Here is a 23,235-nt window from a genome sequence, read left to right as displayed (position 1 = left end):
ACGCACAGAATGGCTTCCAAAGCACAAGTCGTATATATCTTAAACCTTCGTAAGAAGGTAATAATATATTTTAAAAATGTTTTTGAAATTTTTCAAATTGCAACAGTAATATATTCACAAAGCGATACCAATATCGATACGTTAGGATGCGAAGAAATAAGCATCGATACATTACAATGTGAAGAGATGTGCATAGTGAAAACATCGCATTACAGTTCTTTCAGATATATTTTTTTGTCTTCATCGTATTTGTCTTAGCCATAACTATCAAAATACGAAAAAAAAAAAATTAGAGCTGGGGTATTTTGGTTGCTATATTCAAAATTGTTACCGTATTTTTGTAGGCTTTGGGAAATAGTGGTATTTGGTGTCGTAGAATAATAAGATGTTTTCCTTTTCAAGATTGATGTGTAGCCGTATAAAGCAATTTCGTTTAAACTCGTTTAAAATGTCAAATATGTTACATTTTACAAGCATTGCACTCAGAAGTCGCAACTTTACCAATTTGACCAGAGCAAATGCACTACAAAGCATTAAGTCGCCTAGCAATTCTAAGTGTATGGGCTCATTAGTAAATGTGCAGCATAATGATAGTAAATTTTTCATAAAAATGGATAACGAGATTGCCTATTTGAGATATAATATTGCTAATGGAATCATGTATGTGACCCATACTAAAGTTCCTGACAAACTAAACGGACAAGGTCTTGGGAAGCTTTTATCTAAGGTATTTGTATACCCTAGCCGCTTGCCATAAGCTGTTGCCATGATACCTAGCTAACAAACAAAAACTTGGTAAAATCTATTGCGCCGTAATGCTGGACTTTTAGTGAAATACATATGTACATATGTATGTGTTTTTTCAATATATATATAATAAAACAGCATATAATATAAATCAGCAATAGTAAAGTGATTAGAGCTTATCTAAAACTAATATTTATGCTTAATGTGATATCTAATTATTGTTGAACTAAAATTAATGTCTGTGTCTCCTTGCAGGCAGCATTGGAATATGCGATACAACATGATCTGCTAATAAAAATTTCGTGCCCGTTTGTAACCCGTTACGTAAAGAAATACGAGCCGCATTTCCTTAAGTATATTTTGTGATAAATGTGAAATTTCGTAATAAACCAAAACCCAAGCATCAATCAACATGGACTCAAATGACTTTAAGAGCTTAGTTCTGTACTATGGAAGATTGCGCTTCTATAATTCAATGCAGAAAACGGCCTTGGACGGATTGGCCAGGTTCCCAATGCAATCCGAGTTTAGGTTGTTCAATGGCATTGCCCTCGCCCTGGGTAATCATATGCAGGAGTGTATTCGGGAGTTGAACCCGTTAAAAAATGACTCGGAATTAGGCTTTGCGGCCACTATGACCCTAATTTACGCCCACAAACACTGTCGTCTAATGGACACCGATGCGATAGACGCACTTGAGCAGCGAGTAGAGCACGGAGGTAGTAATCTCAGTTCCGGCTCATGCTATTACACGGCTGTGTTTCTGTACTTAGTGGGGGAGTTCGAAGGAGCCTTAGACTACATTGGGAGGTCTATGAAAATAGACGGCAATAGTGATCATGCGCTCGTCCTGAAAGCATGGTGTGAGCTCTCGTCGAGTGCGCATCAGCCTGCCAATGGGAAATGGCAGAGTACGCTTGAAGGTTGCATTGCCCGCAGCAATGGCAAGAACATTGACGCATCCTTGGCACTCGTGCGGTTCTTTCAGCAGCGGCGGCAGTTCGATGCGGCTCTATCGGTGATAAATAAGCTCAGCATGCGTTTCCCGGACATAAGCATTCCTCTCATTGAAAAAATGGAAACCCAGCTGACCGCACTCGACTGGGACAACGCTCTAGAAACTGCCAACAGGGTCGTCAACATGGAGCCCTTCAACGTGGCAGCTCTACGCACTAGGGGAATGCTAAACATCGTGCGCGAGAGCAACTTTAAGGCAGCTGCGGCTACACTGCAACAACTTTTAGTTTCCGTGGAGCGTATCGAGCCCAGTAATCTTACTCTAGTTGTGGAAATATGCCAACTTTTCTCTCGCATATGCTCGCGAAACAAAGAACTGCTCAAGCTGACACTGCGCTGCATTGAAAAGGTCAATGAAATGAATCCCGGCGACGTGAGCATCTTAACAGAAATAGGCTATCAAAAACTACTGATCGACAATGTTCCCGATGCGGAACTAGCATTTCGCTCGGCATGCAACGTCGACAGCACCAACTTCGATGCGCTTTGCGGCCTAACATTATGCAAACTCAAATATCGCGGCGACTTGGAAAGCAAACAGCAGATTCAACAGCAGTTGGCATATCTCATGAAGCTCACGGACTACAAGCCTGAGCCCTTGGTTATGTACATGTCCGCTTTGCTGGCCGATTCGAAGGAGCAGGAGGCCTCGACCGTGCAGTTGTTGGTCGAGGCAGCGGAGATACATTTTAAAAAATTTAATGCATTGCCCTATGGCGTCGAATATGTGTGCTCCATGAATCCCGATTTTATGCTGGATATATGCGGGGAGCTAATTCGACATACTCCGGCTCCAATAAAGGAAGTTTACTATGACTTGGACCTGGGCCCGGAGTCCTTGCATATCACGCTTAAGCACAGCCTCAATATTCTAGACATCGTTTTCCATTCATGTCCCGGACATCAAGGAGTAAATATTTAATGTCAACGTCTTCATCAGATAAGTTCTGATGATTATTTTATTGCAGGCTCTTTTTCTGCAAGCGAAATTGGAGTTTCTTTCCGGGGAGCATTCGAAAGCCATAAGCCGCCTGCAACACATTCTGAACTTATTCGGAGACACTTTCACTGAAGCTCATCTACTATTGGCCCAAGTACTCGTGGAAAAAAAGCAATACTTTCAGGGCCTAGAGTACTTGGAATTGGCATTGGCGCAGAATTTCACAGTGCGCGAGCGGCCTATGTATCATTTGTTAAAGGGCATCATACTTAAGCATCAGCAGAAGCTATCCGAGGCTCACCAGAGTTTTCAGCTTGCACTGAAATTGGTGGGCGGGATGTCAACTGTAGGCCAGAGACATGATTATATTGCGCCCACAGACAACAACACTATAACCAGCTCAGACAAAATGACTATATATATTGAGCTAATCTATGTGCTGCGCGAAATGGGCGATGTCCAGGGTATTTTCGAAAGCGAGCGCATTCTGCAGTCGGCCATTGAGGAATTTAATGGAACAACCGAGATGGGACGTTTAGTTATTGCCCATTCCCAACTGATGCTTGAGAAATGCAATGTTACCGAAGCTATAAATCTCTTGTCTACAATCAAACCGGATCAGTCCTATTATATACAGGTAAGTGGAAATGTGGAATCTGAATGATACAAACAATATTGCGAAGAAAAAGTTTATATTATTTAGGCTCCTGTTTTTACAGATCTCAGATACACATAATTTTTTTTTATTAAATATTAAACATATATAATTAATTTTATTAATCACATTAATATTAGGCAAAAACACATTTAGCCAACATTTACCTGAAGTATCAGAAAAATCGAAATGCATTCTCGCAATGTTTCAAGGAATTAGTTGAAGCTCGACCGGAACCTAGAAGTTATTTAATGTTAGGAGAGGCCTATTTGTCCATCCAAGGTCAGCCGTAACTTTTCTAAAATTTTGCTAAAAAATACATTGATCACTCAATATTATAGAAACGGATATGGCAATCGAAGCATACCGAAAGGCTTGCAGCATTTGTCCGACGAATGCCTTACTTGCAAGAAAACTGGGTAGATCCTACGTCAAAACACATCAATATACAAAAGCTCTCAAGTACTATCATGAGGCCATACAGAATCCGGGATATTCTGCCCTTAAACTAGACTTGGCCGAGTTGTTTTTGCAACTAAAGCAATTCCAGAACGCTGCAGATATATTAAGCGATAGCGACAAACAAAATGTGTGAGTTATCAATTCTATCAAGTTTGATATGAAACGCACTCCATTGGATCTTATTGCAAGTTTCGTAAAATTCTGGTTTTAGAAGTGAAGACAGTCTCGAAGAATTGCAGCTGCAAACCAAACAGTTGTTACTACTGGCTCGCATCCATGAGAAATCTGGAAACATTCCTGAATCCCTGAAAACCCTGCAACGTGCCCGAGACAATCAATATCGCATCCACAAAATCTGTACTATTAACCATGTTGAAAACCTTTACGAGCAGTCAAAAATTCTGTCAAAGTAAGTATGGACTTTTAGTCTGTCATTTACATATCGCCGCATTCCCGCGAAATGATCGTATGTTGATGTTTTGCGAAAGCAAGATTTTAATGAAGAACAGTTAAAAAACGTCTATGTCACATACTTGCAAAAAGTAGGAACTCAATTCAGTCTAGTTTCGGAAAAAATCAATTTCAATTTAAGCGTTTTCTCCTGTAAAGTTAAATTTTTCGACATACGATCATTTTGCGGGAATGCGACGACTATTGAACTACTTTTCGAATAAGCTGGGTCAAATAATATGGGTGAGAGGCTTGCAAATTAAAGTCAGCATATGTATATAGATATTGGGCTTTACATTTGAAGCTTTTGACGGTGAGAAATCATACTGTGCACCAAGTCAGCTTTCAATTTATCGCAATATGTTTTACCTATAAAAGCGCTGAGCAGTTTAAATAGCAAACTTTGGATACTGCATAGTCTGAATGCGTTCGCTCTTACGTCCGGTTCAGTATCGTTGTCTATTAATCTTATAAATGCTTGGAAATCGGGGTGTTTAATTTAACATTGGAGCCGATTTATTAACTTTGTCTTCCAGCTTAGAAAATAATAGCATTAATCTGTGAATTACAGTATCTTGAAAAGGAATACTTTGAAAAATCTTTTTATTTAATGCGTACAAAGTCATATTAACCTACAGACCTTTGCGATATTTTTCTCCAACCGTAAAATCGGTCATTGCTTTACCAGCCGTTCCACATGTTCCGATTCCAACTCGTCCACTAACGTTATCGGGCGATGCGAATATGCTGTTCACTTTCATTCCTGGTTTCTTTTGATTCTTTGTCGTAAAACTAAGCCATTTATTTTTGTCAGATTCGCGCTCTTCTTCTAGATCTTTAAAGCGCTGCTGCTTTTTCTGTTTTCTTTTTTTTAAATATTCTTTTTGATTTGGTCGATGACGTCTGCGAAGAGATTCAGATTAATAAGCAATCACAGAAATTCAAGTTATGTTCATACTTATTTGACGGAAATACTTCATTGCGGGTTGTGCGCTCACGCAATTCATTTATTGTAGTTGTAGAACGATTTTGATAGGCTTCAAAGATAACACTTACTTCACCTTTCCCAGTTATACCCTCAATGGTTGCGTCGTAGTATTGGCCGTCCTCTGTCCATTTCGCCTGGCATTTGTCTCCAATTTTCCAAACTTTCGCGGATGTAACAAGTTTTTCAGCTTCTAAAAGAGCAGCTTCAATTTCGTCAAAGTAATTTGACGACGCTGTTTTGGAAGAAGATGGTTCTACGTACGATGATTTTCGTTGCTCTTCAAGTTGAGTTTTTATCAAGTCTCGCGTTAGTTTGATAACCTCTTCCAGATCGTCTTTTAATTTCAAAAGTTCTTCATTGCAAGGATCTGTTTGAAGGGCAGCTTCCACCTATACAAAAAGCGCAAAACAATTATTTTGTGTACACAATTAAAGACATATAATTATATGTACATGTACATGTACATGTATATGCATTTACATACATGCTTACATAGGCTTTTCACAGATTGAATTGCAGTTTTATTAGCATATACATACATACATGACCAATAAATACGTATATATATATATATGTATATATATATATATATGAGAGCAAACATATGTAATTTGTAAATAGTCTTATATGTGTGTATGCATATGAAAAAGAATGCACTTAAACGTGCACTACAATATTCTTTCTACACGAATACTCACTTGCTGCAATTGGCATTTGTAGTTTTGTAATTCGTCGGCCATAGCAACTCCAACTTCACAATTTCTTAATAAAACTATTTCTTGTTTTCACTGTTAGCGATGACAGCGCATTCTAAGGGTGCTCGATTGTCAATCAAACATCGGAACTAGTTATTTTCCTTATGAAATTTTTAATATATTTTGTGATATATAAATATTTTTAAGTGGCAATGACTATACTATTTAATGTTAATATTACAATTTATTTATTTAAGTTTCTAAAAACTTTGTTAAAAAAGTTATTTAGATAGGTAATCGGAGAAGTTTGCCAACAAAACTGTTATCGATAGTTTAAAGATGTTGCCACTAGTTACGTTTCAGTTCGTTACCCACTTTCTTGTTTTGCTTTTAAACCGTCTATGTTTCTTAAATGAGAGAAATTACGAAACTTTGTTATTATTTGAACGATAAATATCTATAAAAATAAGAAGCTTTGTTATACAGATTTAAATAAAATTACATACCTAAATAAATAAACAAACTAACAAAACTAATATACATTTATCATATGCATTATTATATTTAATTTGATTCCAGTTTCCTTACAATCAATATAAATCATTTTTGTATATGTATTATTTTAGGATATGTATTCTAATTGCCCAACAGTCAATTAAAATTAAGAACAGCGATATAGCATTATATCATTTTAAGGAGTGCGTTAAGTACACTCCTAATGATCTTGAGATTTTAGTCTCTCTGGCTCATCTGCAAATGGAGTCTAAGGAAATGGATTTGTGTCGTAATACATGTCAGCAGATACTTCAAATTGATGGCAATAACGAGACCGCGTCAGTATTGATGGCAGATTTATCATTCAGAAAGGTATATATAAAATTAAGAATATTTACTAGATAATTGAAAACCTAATATTATTTTTTATTTGTTTTTTAATATAGTTACAAAGAATCTTTTACATATGTGTATAGAATTTAAAATTTTTTTTTGTAATTTATAGATGGAATTTAAGAATGCGGCATATCATTTTTCACAGCTGCTATTATCTCAGCCTTGTAACTGGACAGCTTTGGCCCGACTAATTGAGGTTATGAGACGTTCTGGTACATTATCGGAGAGTCTGCCTTTCTTGGAACGTGCTGAACAGGCGTCATTACAGTCTAAAAATTCAACTGGATATGCATATTGCAAAGGGTTATTTGATTGGTACAATGGTAATCTCAACAGTGCTTTACGCTACTTCAATCAGTCTCGTAGGGATCATATCTGGGGTCAGCAGGCAAAGCTAAACATGATTGAAATATGCATAAATCCCGATGGAGAGATACCGAATGCAAATGATCTTTTAGACGCGGGAGATAGCGGCGAATTCAGTGAGTCGCGTTTAATCGCCTTGCGAACAGCCGAGCGTTTGCTTAAAGAAATGCGTCCTCGAGCTGGAGAGGTTTATGAAAACAGCTTGAATCGTCGAATTTATTGGAACTTTTTGCAAATGGCGTCAAAGCAAAAAGTTCAAGTTGAGCTAGCACTAAAGGACTTAACTGAGCTTATGCAGAAGGAAGGCAACCCTTTAATGGTCACTGTAGTATATGCTTTAGCATTGGCTCTAGTTCAACTGAAGCAAATGCAACGTGCGAAAAATCAACTCAAACGTATAGCTCGTCTAAGCTGGAACTATGAGGAGGCTGAGTATTTAGAGCGAAGTTGGTTACTATTGGCTGATATTTATATTCATGCCAACAAATTCGATGTTGCAGAGACATTTGTAGAGCGAGTCCTGGAGTACAACAAATCAAGTACAAAAGCCTATGAATTGGGCGGATACATTTCAGAAAAGCTACAGTCTTATGGGGATGCTGCTAAGCAATACCAAAAAGCCTGGGATAGTTGTGGTCACTCTAAGCCACACATTGGCTACAAATTGGCATTAAATAATATGAAGAAGAAGCAGTATGCTGACGCTGTTAATATTTGCCAACAAGTCTTAAAATTACATCCAGACTACAATATTATTCGCAAAGATATTCTCGAAAAATGTCGCAATAACTTAAGAAATTGAATTCACTTAGGAAAGTGAATTTTAGGAAAAGACTACTACATTATTTGCTTAGATGTACTCGAACAATATCGAACTTCAATTAATTTTTATCAAATAAACACGAATCATATACATATATTTAAGATTCAATTTTTATCACAATTACGAATAAATATATATACACTCTTCAATTTGATATTTAGAGATACAGTCCTTGAATTGAAATGGATGCTTTTTAGCAGGTTATTGTGATTAGAATCATAGGTGTGATAATGGTAGGAATACAAGAAATAAACATACGGAATATTGGCTATCTTCCAGCAGAATTAATTGTCTCTGGGACCACAGGAGGTCAGTACAAATGGAACTGATACCACCAACCATTTAAAATTGCTGTTTAGAAAAAAGTCAGAAAAATCCGAAATTTTTTAAAGGTTCCAGCTCTGACCGTTATAGATCAGTATTATGAAATCGATGGCACCCGATTTGATGTATTCACTTGTTTTTCTCAGAATGTACTATGCAGTATAAAATAAGAATTATTTTCAGTATCTCGGAATGAGCATGCCAACCTCTGTTATAAACTATTGAAAACGGTAGCTCATATGCTAATATGCTGAAGGATGCATAATGGCGACCGGTGGCTCTATATATTAAGCTTGTGGTCAAACGTGTGATGACCTGACTGGCCTCAAGTTATGTTTTTGTACCCTGAACCCATTAAAAATCATGATTCTCATTTTTTATCACTGGTATAAATGTTCCTTCTTTGCAAACTGCTCTTAATTCTCTGTAGCAATATAATATATCACGCTGCTAAGGGGTAATGCTTCTTTTAATTTGTTTACCCCACCAAATGGGACTAGCTTCAGAAATCACTCGGATTTGCTCATTCAGCAATGGAATTCAACTAGGAATGCAAAGCTCTCCCAAATTCAAAAATAAGTGTAAGCCAGAGGTCGACATAATTGAATTCAATTGACAACATTTATCAGCCTTAAATTGGTCTATTGTGGTCCAGTATGAGGCAAGCGACTAAATTACTGGTGATAGTAATAATCTGATATAATATAAATACGTAGCTCACGTATTATGGGCAGAAGAAAACTTACTATGCCCGAGGCGTTTAGTTTAAGATTTTCTCTCAAATGTGTCGGTATATACTTTCGAAACCCAGTATTGTTTCCTGAACTAAGAGTAAAACTTGAACTTTTTCAATGTGTGTGTTCAAAAATTAATTCTGTTGAAATATATACATAAAACCTCTAAACACATTTATAGAGTGAATCGTATGTATAGTATCGTCAGTTCCACAGTTTAATGCGGCCCACTGGAAACCCTCTAAGACCGAGAGTCTTTTTTATATATAAAGATATTACTACAGTTCATTTATTTTTTTTTCTCAACACGATGTGTGATAAGAACACCTTATAGTTACAACTTTGACTATTAATTTTACTAGAAAAAGTTGGTGAAATTGCAAAGCGTTCTACATCACTACACATAAAATTGATGGTTTAAAGATTTGTTTGCTCTCATCTCTGTTAATAATGCTGATACTCATTTTTAAGGACTAAAAAAATGAATTCCGTTGATAATTAGTTCGTAGTTAGCTTGATAAGAAAGCTAAATAAATAAATGTTGAGATGATTAAAGATTAGTCAAGATGTGCAAACAAGTCAGAGTGAGTGCGCGACAAACTTTCTTTTACAGTAATAAATCATTATTCACCCAAATTTAGTTAATGACTCATTGAAGTCTAAAGGGCATGGCAACTCCTTCGTTTTGTATTCTTTTTTGTTTTCAACTCAGCAGTAAATACAAAATTAATTAGAAAAAGTTTGTGCCAAATATTAGGGTTTTTTATTTATTTATAAAATAGCTAAAATATATATACAATAATTATCATAAAAAATATATATCATAAAAAATTAAAAAATGTGTTTTTTCACAAAAGTTGTTTATTCATTAATTATTATCATTGCAAAGGTATAAATTATTCGTACTATAAATATATTTTTGTAGTCATACTGAATGTTTAACAATATTAAATTATTAAGAAAGTTATATAAGCAAAATACACAAAAAAGTGATTAGTATGTCTGCGTAGTGTCTTTATCAGAACTTGAACTTTGAAGGAAACTTTTGTCATTCGAGCAAAGTTGGCAAACAAATTTACCCCACATGCGTCGCGTGACAGGATCTAAGATAATAAAGTATAGGAATATAACGAACCCTTGCAGTGTTGCTGTCAGACTGAAAAGGTATGAGAATACGATTCCAGCTTTTATGGAGGATAGAATACCGAAGCACCACGTAAAGCCCAACAGGAAGAAAAGCAGTACCGACAGGCGTATCTGATATATTAAAACTGGCGTGTCATTGCGCCTGATTGGGAGGCTCGAGCTCACCAATATGTTATATATGATAAGGCAAAAGATTATAAAGTTAGCAATTATAATGATTGAAATCGGCATGATTATTCCAAAATAAAGAGCATAGCCGGAGGGGTAGCAGATGGGACCCTTACTAAACGAATCATGGTCTAGCACAGCAGCAAGCACTACGGGTATGAGAGGTATGCCCCAACAGAAGATCGTTGCTTTCATGAAAAATCTGTTCGGTCGACCTCCGCCGAATACCTGAACATATCGCTTAAACTGCAAATAGGCGATTAATATCATCCAGAAAAACTGGACCAATACGGAGTAATGGAGCAGGGCTCCAATGGCAACGCAACTGGGTATGATCTTGTTGATAATCAAGTGCAGGGAATATTCTTCAGTGTTGATAAAGCAAAGAATTATCATTTGCAAAGCGATAGCAGCCGATAGTTGAAGTAAAACCTTGGATGATGGCTTTTGGCGCCACGAACTAAATATTGCTGCCGTTATGAATATGCCTGATATGCCCAGTAGCGATAGGGTACAGCCCGTAACTGTTATAATGTCTAGGGCCTGGCCATGATTTGGCCGCACATTAGCCTCATCCGATTCCTCCACTGTAAAATTGAAGCCCACTAGGTAAGCAAATGGCGTCAGATGGCTGACCTGACAGAGCACAATATCAGAGCTTATATCTGAGCGATTCGATTCCTGCCTAATGCCATCCGAGGCCCAACTCTCAAAGTTCCAATAGCTACACATATCTATACTTGTATTGTGTTTCAATGAATCACTCTGCCAAATGCGGAAGGCGATTGGCAAATCTTCAGGCAGTTGCGTGCTATGTCCGGGCAAGGATATGGAGACGACCCGTCCCAATGCGGATTGGGCAGTCTGATTAGCTTGTGATTGGAAGAGTTTGTCGTTCGAGTAGACTTTGATGACCACAATAGTATTTGTGACTTCTGTAATATTATTTGCATTCAAAATTGTGTCCAATTGTGATAGGAGATTCTCTGGTACATAGGTAGCGAATTGCAGGTCAGGTTCGTTGATGAAGTCCTCTATTTCATGATTGGACTGCAGGAAGCGATAGTGCTCATTTCGAAAAGCACCTTTTAATGAATACGGGAGCTCAGTGTCGTTATTGTTTTTAAACATTGCGATTCCGGAAATATTCGCAATTAGCGGATTAAGTATGAAATATAATAAATTCGGAGATATTTTCACAGAGACGCCAATATCGTCATAGTCCAATACCTCAAAGTCGGAGCTTGACTCGAATTCATTGGAGTTACCAATTCCTCTCAGGTCCGGTAGCACAGACTGCGCGGATAGGGCGTTCTCAAATGCCTCGAGTAGTTTGTTGGTTGAGTTCAATTTGGCAGACATTTTCAACGTTTTTTCTTTTACATCTATTAAATAGTTGTAAATATGTATAAGATCCTGCGTAGTTTCCTTGAAAGCTGTGTAGGCTCGAATTTGCTCCTCAATGGTTGTTGTATTTGTCGTTAAGCTCAGAACGTAATTATCCAAATTACGCACGGAGACCTGAACAATATTGGCAGCAAAGTGTATGTCGACAGGTATAAACTTTTTGGCATTATCTTGTAAAATCTTTTTAACTTGCTTTACCACTTTTTCTGGAGAGGTCTTTAGCTTTTTGGAGCTTGCCAAGTTGTACAGAGTTTTGGTGACTTTCAAGTCCGTTTTGTGCGCTTCACATATCGGAATTTCATTCAGCGTCTCCCAATAGGCACCCTCTATGAAATTGCCGTTGCATTTCCGGGTGTAAGGCATTCCATTGCCCTGCAGACACAATTTCGATAGGGTGCCCACCTGGCCGATCTTCGCCTGCTTCCACTGATAGGCTTCGTCGTTGTCCAAACGGAAAGTATCTGGAAAGCAATACTCTGTGCTTCGTACTACAACAGAGTTCTTACAGTGGGTGTGCGCCGATATCGCTTTCTTCAGCAGGTTCCACACTGTCATGCGAACCGACGTATCGTGCCTGACCTGATCGTCATTCTCAGAGCTATCGTTCTCTTCGCTGCTTTCTTCCTCGCTATTATCCACTGCCGAGTTCTTCAGCGAGGCGGTCAGGTGGACCCAACATTCCATATCCTGAGCTGTAATCTTTACAATACGCATAATTCGTGCATTATGTATAACTAGATCTCGGGAAAAGTCTTTGCTTTTCCTACGCAGTTCACCTAGTACGTTCTTGGCAAGTGTCTTCGAATTTTTATTGATATTTTTGCACAGGTTCTCAAAAATATTTTTGTTGTAAACTGTGCAATTCACATTCAGCTTCACTGCAAAGGAATGGCCCCGTCTCTCTTTCTCTGCCACTACGCGGGGACTAGTCACCAAATGAAAGTCAAAAATCGTGTGTCCCTCGCACCAATATTCGCCTGGACCCTCGCCAACCAGCTTGACTTTAAAGATCGACTTGGTCCTATCTTTATTTTCCCAAATGAGGTCAATTTTGGAGGTTCGCTGAAGCTCATAGTCAGCATTGGTGAAGCACCGAACGCCTTCATCGTCTTCATTCATGCGCCATAGATACTCCCCATAGTAAACCACTAAAATTAATTCCTGCAAAGCTGCATCGAATTTCAGCATTAGTTGAACGGGGTTCACCTGAGTGGTAATTTGTCTTTTATATAGAAACGGAAATTTCAAATTATTTTCAAGATGAACAACTCGCACCACCTCGTCCTTATTCATGGTAATCGCATACTCTTCGTTAAATCTGTCCGCGAAATTGCCAACTTGAAAGAATTCTTTTTTCTGCTCCTTGGGCAGGTGCTTTAGTACCAATCTCAAAGTATTACGTTTCCGGAAGTATTCATTAATGCGTATCTCATCTTGTGGATTGTTTGACACATTTCTCCATTCGACCCCATAGCATTCACTTGGACGATAGTTAAGAGCGCCTTGTCCTTTGGGGCATCCTGAGCTTGTTGTGAGGTCACCTTCAAACACACAAATCGCATGCAATAATTCATCGCAGTCCGTAATCGTTTGGCTAAAGTCGGTCTTCTGTACCTTTCGGATTTTGTTTTGTTCCTGGTGTGAAGAGCGAATGGACATGCATTTCTTATCAGATCTAAAATCTAAGATGTTCGTCTTATCATCCACCACTTCCCCCCATTGCTCACCGGGCAGGCGTATCTTAAATGGCAAATATCTACTCTCGCGCTGAACTGGCAGCCAATACTCGGTTAGTTTGCTCTCGTTCAAGAACTTTGTAAGACTTACAACTGCTTGTTTAGATAATTTGTGTGGGAAAATTAGATCTGCCCCCTGGCAAAAGCTGTCATCATACTTCTGAGGCTTCGACGAGACTTTTAGACATAGAACGTCACCATCTTGATCCCTGATTTCCACCAAGTCCTCTGGGCAATACGTCTGATGCCTTTCTCTCTGCTTGCATACGACATTCTCTGGCACCCACTGTCCCGTAGCTGTGTTGCACTCGCGCACCAAGACTTCGCCACTTTCCTTCCAGCAAAGAAAGTCTTCGGAGGTTGTGTAACGCGTGCCTCGAAATTTCCAATAGGCTGTGCCTTCGCTTGTCTCCGTAATGTTGTCTTCGCATTTCTGAACCTGCACATGGTCAAAGAATAGACTTTGAAGTTATGGAATATGATCTCTGACTCATCTACGACCTTTTTGGTTAAAGTACAGGAAGTATGTAGCCACACGAGTAGAAGTAATACGAATCGCTTAGGCATTTTAAGAAGCCAAAAAGCATCAACAGATGCGCACAGCACTTTACGATTTATCTTTCACATCTAAAAACAAAAACGCAGTCCGAGTTATCTTTTCATTCTTTATCTCGATTCAGTTAAATTTCTTTATCTCTCTTATCAAATGTGTGCATTATACCCCTTACATTTGAAAGAACAAATCGGGTGCTTATATTTGTCGTTAATAATAAAAATTGTATATAATAATTTAATTTGATTTAATTGTACATAATAATTTAATAGATTAAACTTGATTCCAAATATATTGATATAAATTTCTAGTCGGAAAATAATTTGATTTTAACAAATACAAACTAGATTTCAAATATTTTTAAATTAAATTATTATTTTTTTTTTTTTCAGAGTATATAGCCAATTTAGCTGTTTGCCGCATTTTCACCCGCAGACGCATAAATAAAAAATAAATAAAAATGTGACTCGAAATGGCTTAACAAGATTCTTTTTTTTCTAGGGCATTTTTTTTTTTTAATTTTCTTCTTTTAAAAATATTGTTTAGATAACGATTATATCAATTAGTGATTTTTGCAAATTTCAGTAGCGAAATGGAAAATGAGTTAAACAAATTGAAACATTTCTTCGTATCCATTCTATTGAAGTACTTGTGTTTTTTGCGGCACACCCACTAACAAATCTTTAATTCCATAGGAGAACCTTTGAATAATTATATTAAAATATCATAAAAGTATGATATAATATATTTATATGGGTGTAGGTATACACTTCTCACAAACGAACTTTTTAAGTATTGAACTGCTCTTTGAATAGATCAAAATTTACATAGCCTAAAAATATCATAATTTTATACCAAATTTGACTGTTTTTGATCGTTAAGAATAAAAACCTGTTTTAAGAACTTAGTCCTGTATGACATTCAATCAGATTAATAAATCAACTTTCATAATGGAATTTCAACTAAAGAGTTAAAGATGTGCCAGAATTACTGAAGCAACTGATTTGATAATAATACCTGTATATTTATAATAGTTGATCTCTTCCATTTACGAATTAAATAATAGTGTTACCCATAAAGTATGCACAAACAACTTATGTTTTACCTGTAAGTCAAATATATATGACTTATGCCTATTTTGAATATTATCTTCTTTAATTTTCAGGAAATGGGATTCCTTAAGTTGCAAGGATGCAGTGCGCTAATATACTTTTGTTTACTGTTTTCTGTTTATGAAGCAGGTCATGTAAGTTGCAAAGATTTTACAAAGTCCACGCTTCGATTCCAGCTAAAGTCTAAGATATCTGTCCTTTAAAAATATATTAATTCAATATACCATTGAATAACATTTCCTTTTAATTCAATAATCCAATCAGGGTTGCGAATCAAGTTATTCTCGTAAGGCTCGTTGCTCTTCTTCTTGGTACTCAACAAGTCCTATATTCTCAGTTGACATTTACATTGAAGTCTTAAAAATATCTCTGTTTTAGGTTACCATTAAACGCAGCATTGACCCATCAGCTTCCTATCCGCTTATTACTGATGACCGACTGCCGAAAGATGTTATTCCTCAGAGCTATGATATTCATTTAGAACCGAAAATTGAAGAAAATGCATTCTCTGGTATAATAAAAATGAATTTGACGTGGAAATCAGACTCAAAGAAAATTTCGATTCACGCTCACTTCAATTTGGATATCAATGATAAGAAAATTGTATTACGAAAAATAAATACGAATAATAGGTATGCATTATAGTTTGAGGGTCAAATATGAATTTAAATATTCATCACTTCGGTTTCTATAGTGATTCACAGTTATCTGAAAATATATCTGTTGTACGTGGAAGTCGATTCCCGAAGAAGACAATTTATATCATTTACCTGAAGGAGGCCATTAAAGAAGGCAGTGAATGCATTTTGGAAATTCCGTTTGAAGGAAGTATTTGGGAGAGTGGAGAAGGACTATTCAAGGGATCCTATTCAAATTGGACTTATTTAGCCACTTACCTAAGACCGAATAACGCTCGACGGTTGTTTCCCTGCTTCGATGAACCTGGATTCAAAGTATTCTCAATACATATTAAAAATATTTCCATAAATAAAATATCATATATTAATTATTATAGGTTCCATTTACAGTCTCCATTACCAGACCAAGCCATTTATTTACGATTTTCAACACTCCACTTAATCGAACAATTAATCAGTAAGTTTAAAATCATATATAATAAATAAAGTATGTTTAAGAAATCTTAAATTAATAATAGTAAAAGAGAGAGATAAATTTAATTTATATTACAGTACTTTATTTGAATTTTAAATACAAATATTTTTCGTGGTTTTCAATATTTTAATTTATTGAGTTATGGATAGAGGAATCTATCTTCTTCAAATAATTCAATTCAAACTTATGCATAATACTCAAGATTTAAAGAAGTGTTGGAATCAAATAAAAATTGTAGTCTTATAAATAAAGATTACATTCTGTCCACTCAAATCTTTTTTAATAGTCTACCATTGGTGCCTAAGACGCTTCCAATACTTATTTATTCATTTATAATATTTGTATATTTTTGATTGCAGTTCTACTTTAAAAGATTATGTAATTGACTATTTCGAAACAACCCCACCGATGTCTGCCTTCACATTTGGTTTTGTGACGGCAAATCTTAAAAAATTACAAAATGAGATTAAACTTGATGAAGATACATCAATCCAAACAGAACCAGTATTAAGTCTTTGGGGATTTGAAGATAATGCAAACCAATTTAAGGTAAAAAATGATAATAATAATCTTAAATTGTAATTTTAAATTGTTGATATGGTTTTTAGGAAATCCACCAAAAAGTTATAATTGTTCACAAAGCAATTCAAAGATATTTTAATGTATCCTTGCCTTTATCTAAAATCGATGTGGTTGTCATTCCTGAGCTACAGGTGGTGCGCCCGGTAGATAATTGGGGACTTTTGCTGTTTAAGTAAGAACAACATCCTGGAGCATAAAACATATTTTAATACTTGATCATATTTTTGATTAGAGAAAGCGATCTTACGCAAAATCGTTATTATGACATAGCACAAGAGTTGATATATCAATGGATTGGCTCGTGGGTGACCCCTGAGTGGTGGACTGATGCCCATCTAAACAAGGCCCTGGCCAGCTTCTTAGCGGCAGATATTGTCTTTAAGGTGAGAAGTAAGATTGCATAAATACGAATTCAAATTGCAATAAATAAAATACATATATAGATAGATGGTGGCATCGAATTCAATGGCAAATATCCTATGACGACGCTTTATTCAATATATTACGAGTTTAGTAAAAGATACCCCCATTCCCGCATTACAGCGATGAAGCAAGAGACAATATCGTACAAATTAGAGCTTGTTATACGCATGCTAAACTTTACTTTGGGCAAAGACTCGTTCCAAAGGGGTCTCAGAACGTTCATTGAGGAGCATCAGTATAAGACATTTGTTGGAAATGATCTTTGGAGTGCGCTAACCAAGCAGGCGACAATGCATGGAACGCTCAACAGCCAATATCATGTGGACGACATTGTCGACTCGTGGTTTGCGATTCATCGGTTACCTGTCGTAACTGTTCGCAGGGATTACGAAAAACGAACCGCAGCTGTTCAGCAAAAACTCTACCTCAGGGAGAGACCACACGACGTGCCTGAACAGGAGAAAATGCTTTGGTGGATTCCAATAGTTTTAAACCGCCAAGATGCACTCAATTTCTCAAATTGCACTCCCTACGTGTGGATGGAAAGGTCTCGGGAAATGACAATTGACAACATGCCACCCAGTGACCAATTTATTATTGTCAACCAAGAAGAAATAGGTCCTTTTCCTGTCAATTACGATGAACGGAATTGGCAAATGCTCTCCAAATTTTTACAAACTGAAACCGGTCGAACTCTGGTTCCAACATACACGAGGTGAGCTTTCAAAATTATTCCCCAACAGCAAAGCTATCCTGCTGATAGGATTAATATTTACTTTGAGTTCTATAAACTATGATAGGTCTGGAACTCAGTGCAAGTTTAAATAACTCAATATGTGTTTGGAAGTTAGACTTCTTAATACAATTTTACGCTTTCAGGTCAAAACTCTTGCACGATGCTTGGAATCTCGCATATGCTGGCGATTTGAGTTTTGCAACGGCCCTCAACATGACATTATTTATGAAATTTGAACGAAATCATATTGTATGGAATCCGGTGTTCACGTTTATTGATCAAATTGGTCGGCATATTGATATGCCGGAAGTCCATAAGAGATTTGAGGCAACTATCAAAATAGGCAGCACAAAACACTAATGGCATTGATAACAACATAGTTTATTACTTTCAGGAATATGTCTTAATACTGCTTACACCTTTATATGAAGATTTGGGTGCGGAAACTGAAGGCGAAGATAACTGGAAAACTGATTTGCGCTCATTGACCAAGAGATTTTTGTGCGGCGCCGGCTATCGACCTTGTATAGAAGAAGCCAAAAATGCGTACAGTGTCTGGCAACACTTACCCGATCCAAACTTGGAGAATCCGTTAGTATTTCTACCCAAATCCACATAATATCCTTTCTAAACTCTTTCTGTATACCAGGGTGCCAAATCATTACATTTGTCCCATTTTCAAATGGGGATCCATGGAAGAGTTTCAGTTCGGCATAGAGCGAGTACTTCAGTTCCCAAAATCACGTAAACAGAACGAGCGAACCTATTTATTGAAGACTCTGGCCGGTTGTCCAACGCAGCCTGAGAAGATTATTCGACTGCTAGAGCAATCGACTCTAGAAGAAAACTCCAACTTTACCGAAAACGATCAGTTCTTAATATATTCCTCACTCACGGCTACCTCCAGCGGCCATTACACGTTATTAAAATTCTTATCCGGCAACTGGACGACGATACGGGAGAAGTAAGTACATTTATATCTATATTGAAAAATAATAATATTATTTAGGAGTATATAATATTTATTATTATTATCCATGTACATATATTGTTCTGAATTTCTACATTTACCAGCATTATGTTGGTTAGAAGCATATCGCGGTATCCTATTTTTTTTAAGAGCTTAATTGTCTTAAAAATACAAGTATTAGAAATAATTATATTTTCATATGAAGTATTTAAAAGCATATATATATTTAATTAAATATTATATTTTCAGATTAATAAATAATACGAACTTGTGGGACCACTTGATAGGCTCGGCCACTGGATTCTTTTTAACTCAAAAAGGTTACAATATGGTGCATCAGCTTTATGAAGAGCATGCTGGGGAATTCGGAAGCGCACAACATATAATCGAAAAGTCACTTCGCAACATAAAAGAAGAAGTTCTGTGGAGTGAAGAGAATCTGCCGGTCATCGAAACTTGGCTAAACAACTTTCTTTCCAAAAACTCAAGTAACTCTTCATAATAGATCAGAAAATATCAAATTGTTTGAGCACGTGTGTTAGATAATAATGAAAGAAGAATAATAAATGAAATACATTTTTGGCATATTGATTTGCATATTTTAGTAAAGATTTTATTTATTTTGTTGTACAAAATCGTAGGTTTGTTATGCAGAGTATGAAACATGATCCTTCTTCTACTTGATTCTTCTTTAGGTATTCGTCATCTCTTAGTATTCGTCACCTTCGTCTACCTCGGTGGTGGAATCAATTCCGACCTCTTCATAGTCCTTCTCGAGTGCGGCCAGATCCTCCCGAGCCTCGGCGAATTCACCTTCCTCCATGCCCTCGCCCACGTACCAGTGAACGAATGCACGCTTGGCATACATTAAATCGAACTTATGATCCAAACGAGCCCAGGCCTCAGCAATGGCCGTGGTGTTGGACAACATGCACACCGCACGTTGAACCTTGGCCAAGTCGCCGCCAGGCACCACAGTGGGTGGCTGATAATTGATGCCGACTTTGAAGCCGGTTGGGCACCAGTCGACGAATTGAATTGATCGCTTCGTCTTGATTGTGGCGATGGCCGCATTCACATCTTTGGGCACCACGTCTCCGCGATAGAGCATGCAGCATGCCATATACTTGCCATGCCGTGGGTCACACTTGACCATCTGGTTGGCGGGCTCGAAGCAAGCGTTTGTTATTTCAGCCACAGTTAATTGCTCGTGATAAGCTTTCTCAACGGAAATGACGGGAGCATATGTAGCCAAAGGAAAATGAATGCGTGGGTAGGGGACTAAATTGGTTTGGAACTCTGTTAGGTCAACATTGAGTGCTCCGTCGAAGCGCAACGATGCTGTTATTGAGGAAACTATTTGGCCAATTAAGCGATTTAGGTTCATATAGGTGGGTCGCTCGATGTCTAAGTTCCGACGACAAATGTCATATATGGCCTCATTGTCAACCATAAATGCGCAGTCTGAGTGCTCCAGGGTGGTGTGGGTGGTTAAAATCGAATTGTATGGCTCGACGACAGCAGTTGATACCTTGAAACGATACGAAATAATGTGTTAAAAATACATACACATATGTACTCTATATATGTCACAAATTTTGGGTGTGTTTGCACACAATTTCCCGATTATCTCATCAATTATTTTACTTACTTGTGGCGCTGGATAAATGGAAAACTCTAATTTTGATTTCTTTCCATAATCAACTGATAGACGCTCCATGAGCAACGATGTGAATCCGGAGCCAGTTCCTCCGCCGAATGAGTGGAAAACCAAAAAACCCTGAAGACCCGTGCATTGATCGGCCAGCTTGCGGATGCGGTCCAGCACAATGTCCACAATCTCCTTTCCGATCGTGTAGTGACCACGAGCATAGTTGTTAGCCGCGTCCTCCTTGCCAGTGATCAACTGCTCCGGGTGGAACAGCTGGCGATAGGTGCCAGTGCGCACTTCGTCAACCACAGTAGGCTCCAAGTCGACAAACACTGCGCGTGGCACATGCTTTCCAGCACTAGTTTCGCTAAAGAAAGTATTGAAGGAATCATCGCCACCACCAACTGTCTTATCGGAGGGCATATGACCGTCAGGCTGAATTCCATGCTCCAGGCAGTATAACTCCCAGCAAGCGTTGCCGATCTGAACGCCAGCTTGTCCAATATGAACCGAAATGCACTCCCTCTGCAAAAAAAGGAGGTAATTTAATACAGAGCTACATAGAAAAGTGCAGTTCAGTAGACCGTGAAATACTTCTATCAATATGTAGGTGTGGGTACATTTTCGTGAGTATTTATATAAATGTATACATATATAGAATTAAATGTATGAATAATGTATATGTATGTAAAAGGGGAGTTTTCCAGTATTTGATATGGATATACGAGATAAATCTGAGCCCATCAACAAAATGTAAAAGTATTTTGTTTAATAAATTGTTAAATTAGTTAATTAATAATATTTCTGTATATGAAGAACAATAAAGACTTGTGATAATACAATATGTATATTCATATGATATCATACAAATGACAAGTAGCCTGCCATCAAAATTATTACTGCTTTAGCTAAATACTGTTAGCTAAATACCAAAAATAAATATCTTCATATTACTGATGATATATGTATATATGTAGTATGTGATATTAAATCTTGTATATATGTATACACTATTTATAAATTGTAATTTTAATTTATATCTTATTTAAAAATTATATAAATAATTTAGCGTTATTATTTTATTTATTTATTTATATATATTTTTTTATCATTAAAATATAAAAATCTAAATTTTTACTTTTCAATTTATTATTTAAAAATATAAAAAAAATTAATTAAATCGTGAAAAAAGTTACAACAAAAGTTATACTTATTTTATGTTTACTTACCATATTTTATTTTTGTTGATAAAGCAATAATAGGATCTAAAACGAGATTTAAATGCCTTTTAGAACAAAAAACAGGCTGAAAATGGAATAAAAATGGTAATCTGGTAATTCTCCAAACTTTTGTCCGTAATGAAACACAGCTGGAAATCAACTAGTCGAGACATCTGCTCTGCACGTCTTTTTATAGTCGAGCGAATTACTTATATGGGCATTTTTCGAAGCACGATCTTCGAGGGCTGCTCTGCCACTTGCTTTCGAATGCTTTCGAACGACCAAATGTTGAGCATTTAAGTTCAGTGATGCGTTTAATTTAATGTCTCGAATCAAGAAATTCGCCATGATATGTACTCTCGTTTGTGCAATATATTCTTATGTATTTATAAATCAAAGAACCTTACTTTATACTTTGAAAAATCAAATAACATAAAAATATATCTCTACATATTAAGCTATAGTAATATTATAAAGTGCAGAACATTTTGCTATACTCATTCCCATGTTTAACAAGTAAGAAAGCTCTAGTCGAGACTGCTCGACTACGAGATCCCCTGAACCCTACAAGCAACTGATATTTCAATAATAATTAGCAAGCACACGCACACACACACACGCATACAAACAAACACACGCACAAACATACACATACAAACAAACACACGCATATACACACACTGTTGAAGAATTTAATTTCTAGACGTACGATCGTAATGAAACTTTCAGAACGTAATCATAATGTTAAAATGTATGTGTATACCGAAGCACAAGTCTCTAGTATTTGATATACGACTTTTAAAAAGATGAGGGTGAGGGGTGGATTTAGGGGTGGGGGGTAAATTTTAAAAAATCGAAATTGTATAAAGTTCATCTTAATATACATTTTGAATTTGGAGACTCTAGCTTGAAAGATGTAGGAGATATAATTTTTTTGATCTTCGATAAGGTTTTTTATCGATAAAAAAGTATCTGAATTAGTTATGCTTTTTTAGTGATAAGCTCGATATACGCGTGATTTATACGGACATTTTTTAAAAAAGTTGAAGTCTCTAGCTCTTATATCTTCTGAGATCGACGCGTTCATACATACGGACAGACGGACGGACGGACGGACGGACGGACAGACAGACAGACGGACAGGGTCAAATCGACTGAACTCGTCGCCCTGATCAAGAATATATGTATATACTTTGTGGGGTCTGCCACGCCTCCTTCTGCCTGTTACATACATTTTAACAAAACCATTATACCCCGATTTCCCATTTTCAATGGGTTCAGGGTATAAAAAGATATGGTATCTACTACATATATATCATGAGGGTG

At 36.9% G+C, this 23,235-nt stretch overlaps 5 protein-coding genes across 5 annotated transcripts; 2 read left to right on the top strand and 3 right to left on the bottom strand.

Moving 5' to 3' along the window:
* Nucleotides 1-234: 234 nt before the first annotated feature.
* On the top strand, nucleotides 235-8,075 carry LOC108659792 (tetratricopeptide repeat protein 21B). The gene is made up of 8 exons (XM_018112892.3): nucleotides 235-727; nucleotides 1,003-2,674; nucleotides 2,733-3,341; nucleotides 3,500-3,641; nucleotides 3,701-3,950; nucleotides 4,033-4,230; nucleotides 6,581-6,821; nucleotides 6,955-8,075. The coding sequence occupies exons 2-8, from the start codon at nucleotides 1,160-1,162 to the stop codon at nucleotides 8,011-8,013; spliced, it is 4,014 nt and encodes a 1,337-aa protein (XP_017968381.1). The 5' UTR covers nucleotides 235-727; nucleotides 1,003-1,159; the 3' UTR covers nucleotides 8,014-8,075.
* Nucleotides 4,859-6,180, bottom strand: Spf30 (survival of motor neuron-related-splicing factor 30). The gene is made up of 3 exons (XM_018112899.2): nucleotides 5,958-6,180; nucleotides 5,230-5,648; nucleotides 4,859-5,174 (listed from the first exon to the last, which is right to left on the bottom strand). Exons 1-3 carry the CDS (start codon nucleotides 5,997-5,999, stop codon nucleotides 4,904-4,906), a joined length of 732 nt encoding a protein of 243 aa, XP_017968388.1. The 5' UTR covers nucleotides 6,000-6,180; the 3' UTR covers nucleotides 4,859-4,903.
* A 1,894-nt stretch (nucleotides 8,076-9,969) lies between the features above and the next one.
* LOC108660218 (uncharacterized) lies at nucleotides 9,970-14,314 on the bottom strand. The gene is made up of 2 exons (XM_018113544.3): nucleotides 14,051-14,314; nucleotides 9,970-13,988 (listed from the first exon to the last, which is right to left on the bottom strand). Exons 1-2 carry the CDS (start codon nucleotides 14,114-14,116, stop codon nucleotides 10,086-10,088), a joined length of 3,969 nt encoding a protein of 1,322 aa, XP_017969033.1. The 5' UTR covers nucleotides 14,117-14,314; the 3' UTR covers nucleotides 9,970-10,085.
* Nucleotides 14,315-15,267: 953 nt separating this feature from the next.
* LOC108660219 (aminopeptidase N) lies at nucleotides 15,268-19,635 on the top strand. Its single transcript, XM_018113546.3, has 12 exons — nucleotides 15,268-15,348; nucleotides 15,593-15,846; nucleotides 15,909-16,167; nucleotides 16,230-16,309; nucleotides 16,687-16,876; nucleotides 16,936-17,081; nucleotides 17,142-17,292; nucleotides 17,353-18,047; nucleotides 18,212-18,395; nucleotides 18,463-18,659; nucleotides 18,718-19,032; nucleotides 19,288-19,635. The coding sequence occupies exons 1-12, from the start codon at nucleotides 15,271-15,273 to the stop codon at nucleotides 19,538-19,540; spliced, it is 2,802 nt and encodes a 933-aa protein (XP_017969035.2). The 5' UTR covers nucleotides 15,268-15,270; the 3' UTR covers nucleotides 19,541-19,635.
* On the bottom strand, nucleotides 19,626-22,084 carry alphaTub85E (alpha-Tubulin at 85E). The gene is made up of 3 exons (XM_018113446.3): nucleotides 21,919-22,084; nucleotides 20,690-21,214; nucleotides 19,626-20,569 (listed from the first exon to the last, which is right to left on the bottom strand). The coding sequence occupies exons 1-3, from the start codon at nucleotides 21,919-21,921 to the stop codon at nucleotides 19,748-19,750; spliced, it is 1,350 nt and encodes a 449-aa protein (XP_017968935.1). The 5' UTR covers nucleotides 21,922-22,084; the 3' UTR covers nucleotides 19,626-19,747.
* Between the last annotated feature and the right edge of the window lie 1,151 nt (nucleotides 22,085-23,235).

The sequence above is a fragment of the Drosophila navojoa genome, chromosome 2 (genome assembly GCF_054131105.1).
Source record: "Drosophila navojoa isolate 15081-1374.11 chromosome 2, UAZ_NAV_1.0, whole genome shotgun sequence".
NCBI lineage: Eukaryota > Metazoa > Arthropoda > Insecta > Diptera > Drosophilidae > Drosophila > Drosophila navojoa.
This window is presented reverse-complemented; position numbering and strand designations above follow the sequence as displayed.

Coding starts and splice junctions, on each gene's coding strand:
- Spf30 (XM_018112899.2), bottom strand. CDS start 5,999: ATGGCCGACGAATTACAAAACTACAAATGCCAATTGCAGCAA. Junction 5,649..5,957: donor ACAAATGCCAATTGCAGCAA/GTGAGTATTCGT, acceptor CTTTTTGTATAG/GTGGAAGCTGCCCTTCAAAC. Junction 5,175..5,229: donor GAAGTATTTCCGTCAAATAA/GTATGAACATAA, acceptor ATCTCTTCGCAG/ACGTCATCGACCAAATCAAA.
- LOC108660219 (XM_018113546.3), top strand. CDS start 15,271: ATGGGATTCCTTAAGTTGCAAGGATGCAGTGCGCTAATATACTTTTGT. Junction 16,310..16,686: donor CTTAATCGAACAATTAATCA/GTAAGTTTAAAA, acceptor TTTTGATTGCAG/TTCTACTTTAAAAGATTATG. Junction 18,660..18,717: donor GATCCAAACTTGGAGAATCC/GTTAGTATTTCT, acceptor TCTGTATACCAG/GGTGCCAAATCATTACATTT.
- LOC108659792 (XM_018112892.3), top strand. CDS start 1,160: ATGGACTCAAATGACTTTAAGAGCTTAGTTCTGTACTATGGAAGATTG. Junction 3,342..3,499: donor ATCAGTCCTATTATATACAG/GTAAGTGGAAAT, acceptor CATTAATATTAG/GCAAAAACACATTTAGCCAA. Junction 6,822..6,954: donor CAGATTTATCATTCAGAAAG/GTATATATAAAA, acceptor TGTAATTTATAG/ATGGAATTTAAGAATGCGGC.
- LOC108660218 (XM_018113544.3), bottom strand. CDS start 14,116: ATGCCTAAGCGATTCGTATTACTTCTACTCGTGTGGCTACATACTTCC. Junction 13,989..14,050: donor CCTGTACTTTAACCAAAAAG/GTCGTAGATGAG, acceptor GACCATGTGCAG/GTTCAGAAATGCGAAGACAA.
- alphaTub85E (XM_018113446.3), bottom strand. Junction 20,570..20,689: donor CCATTTATCCAGCGCCACAA/GTAAGTAAAATA, acceptor TATCGTTTCAAG/GTATCAACTGCTGTCGTCGA.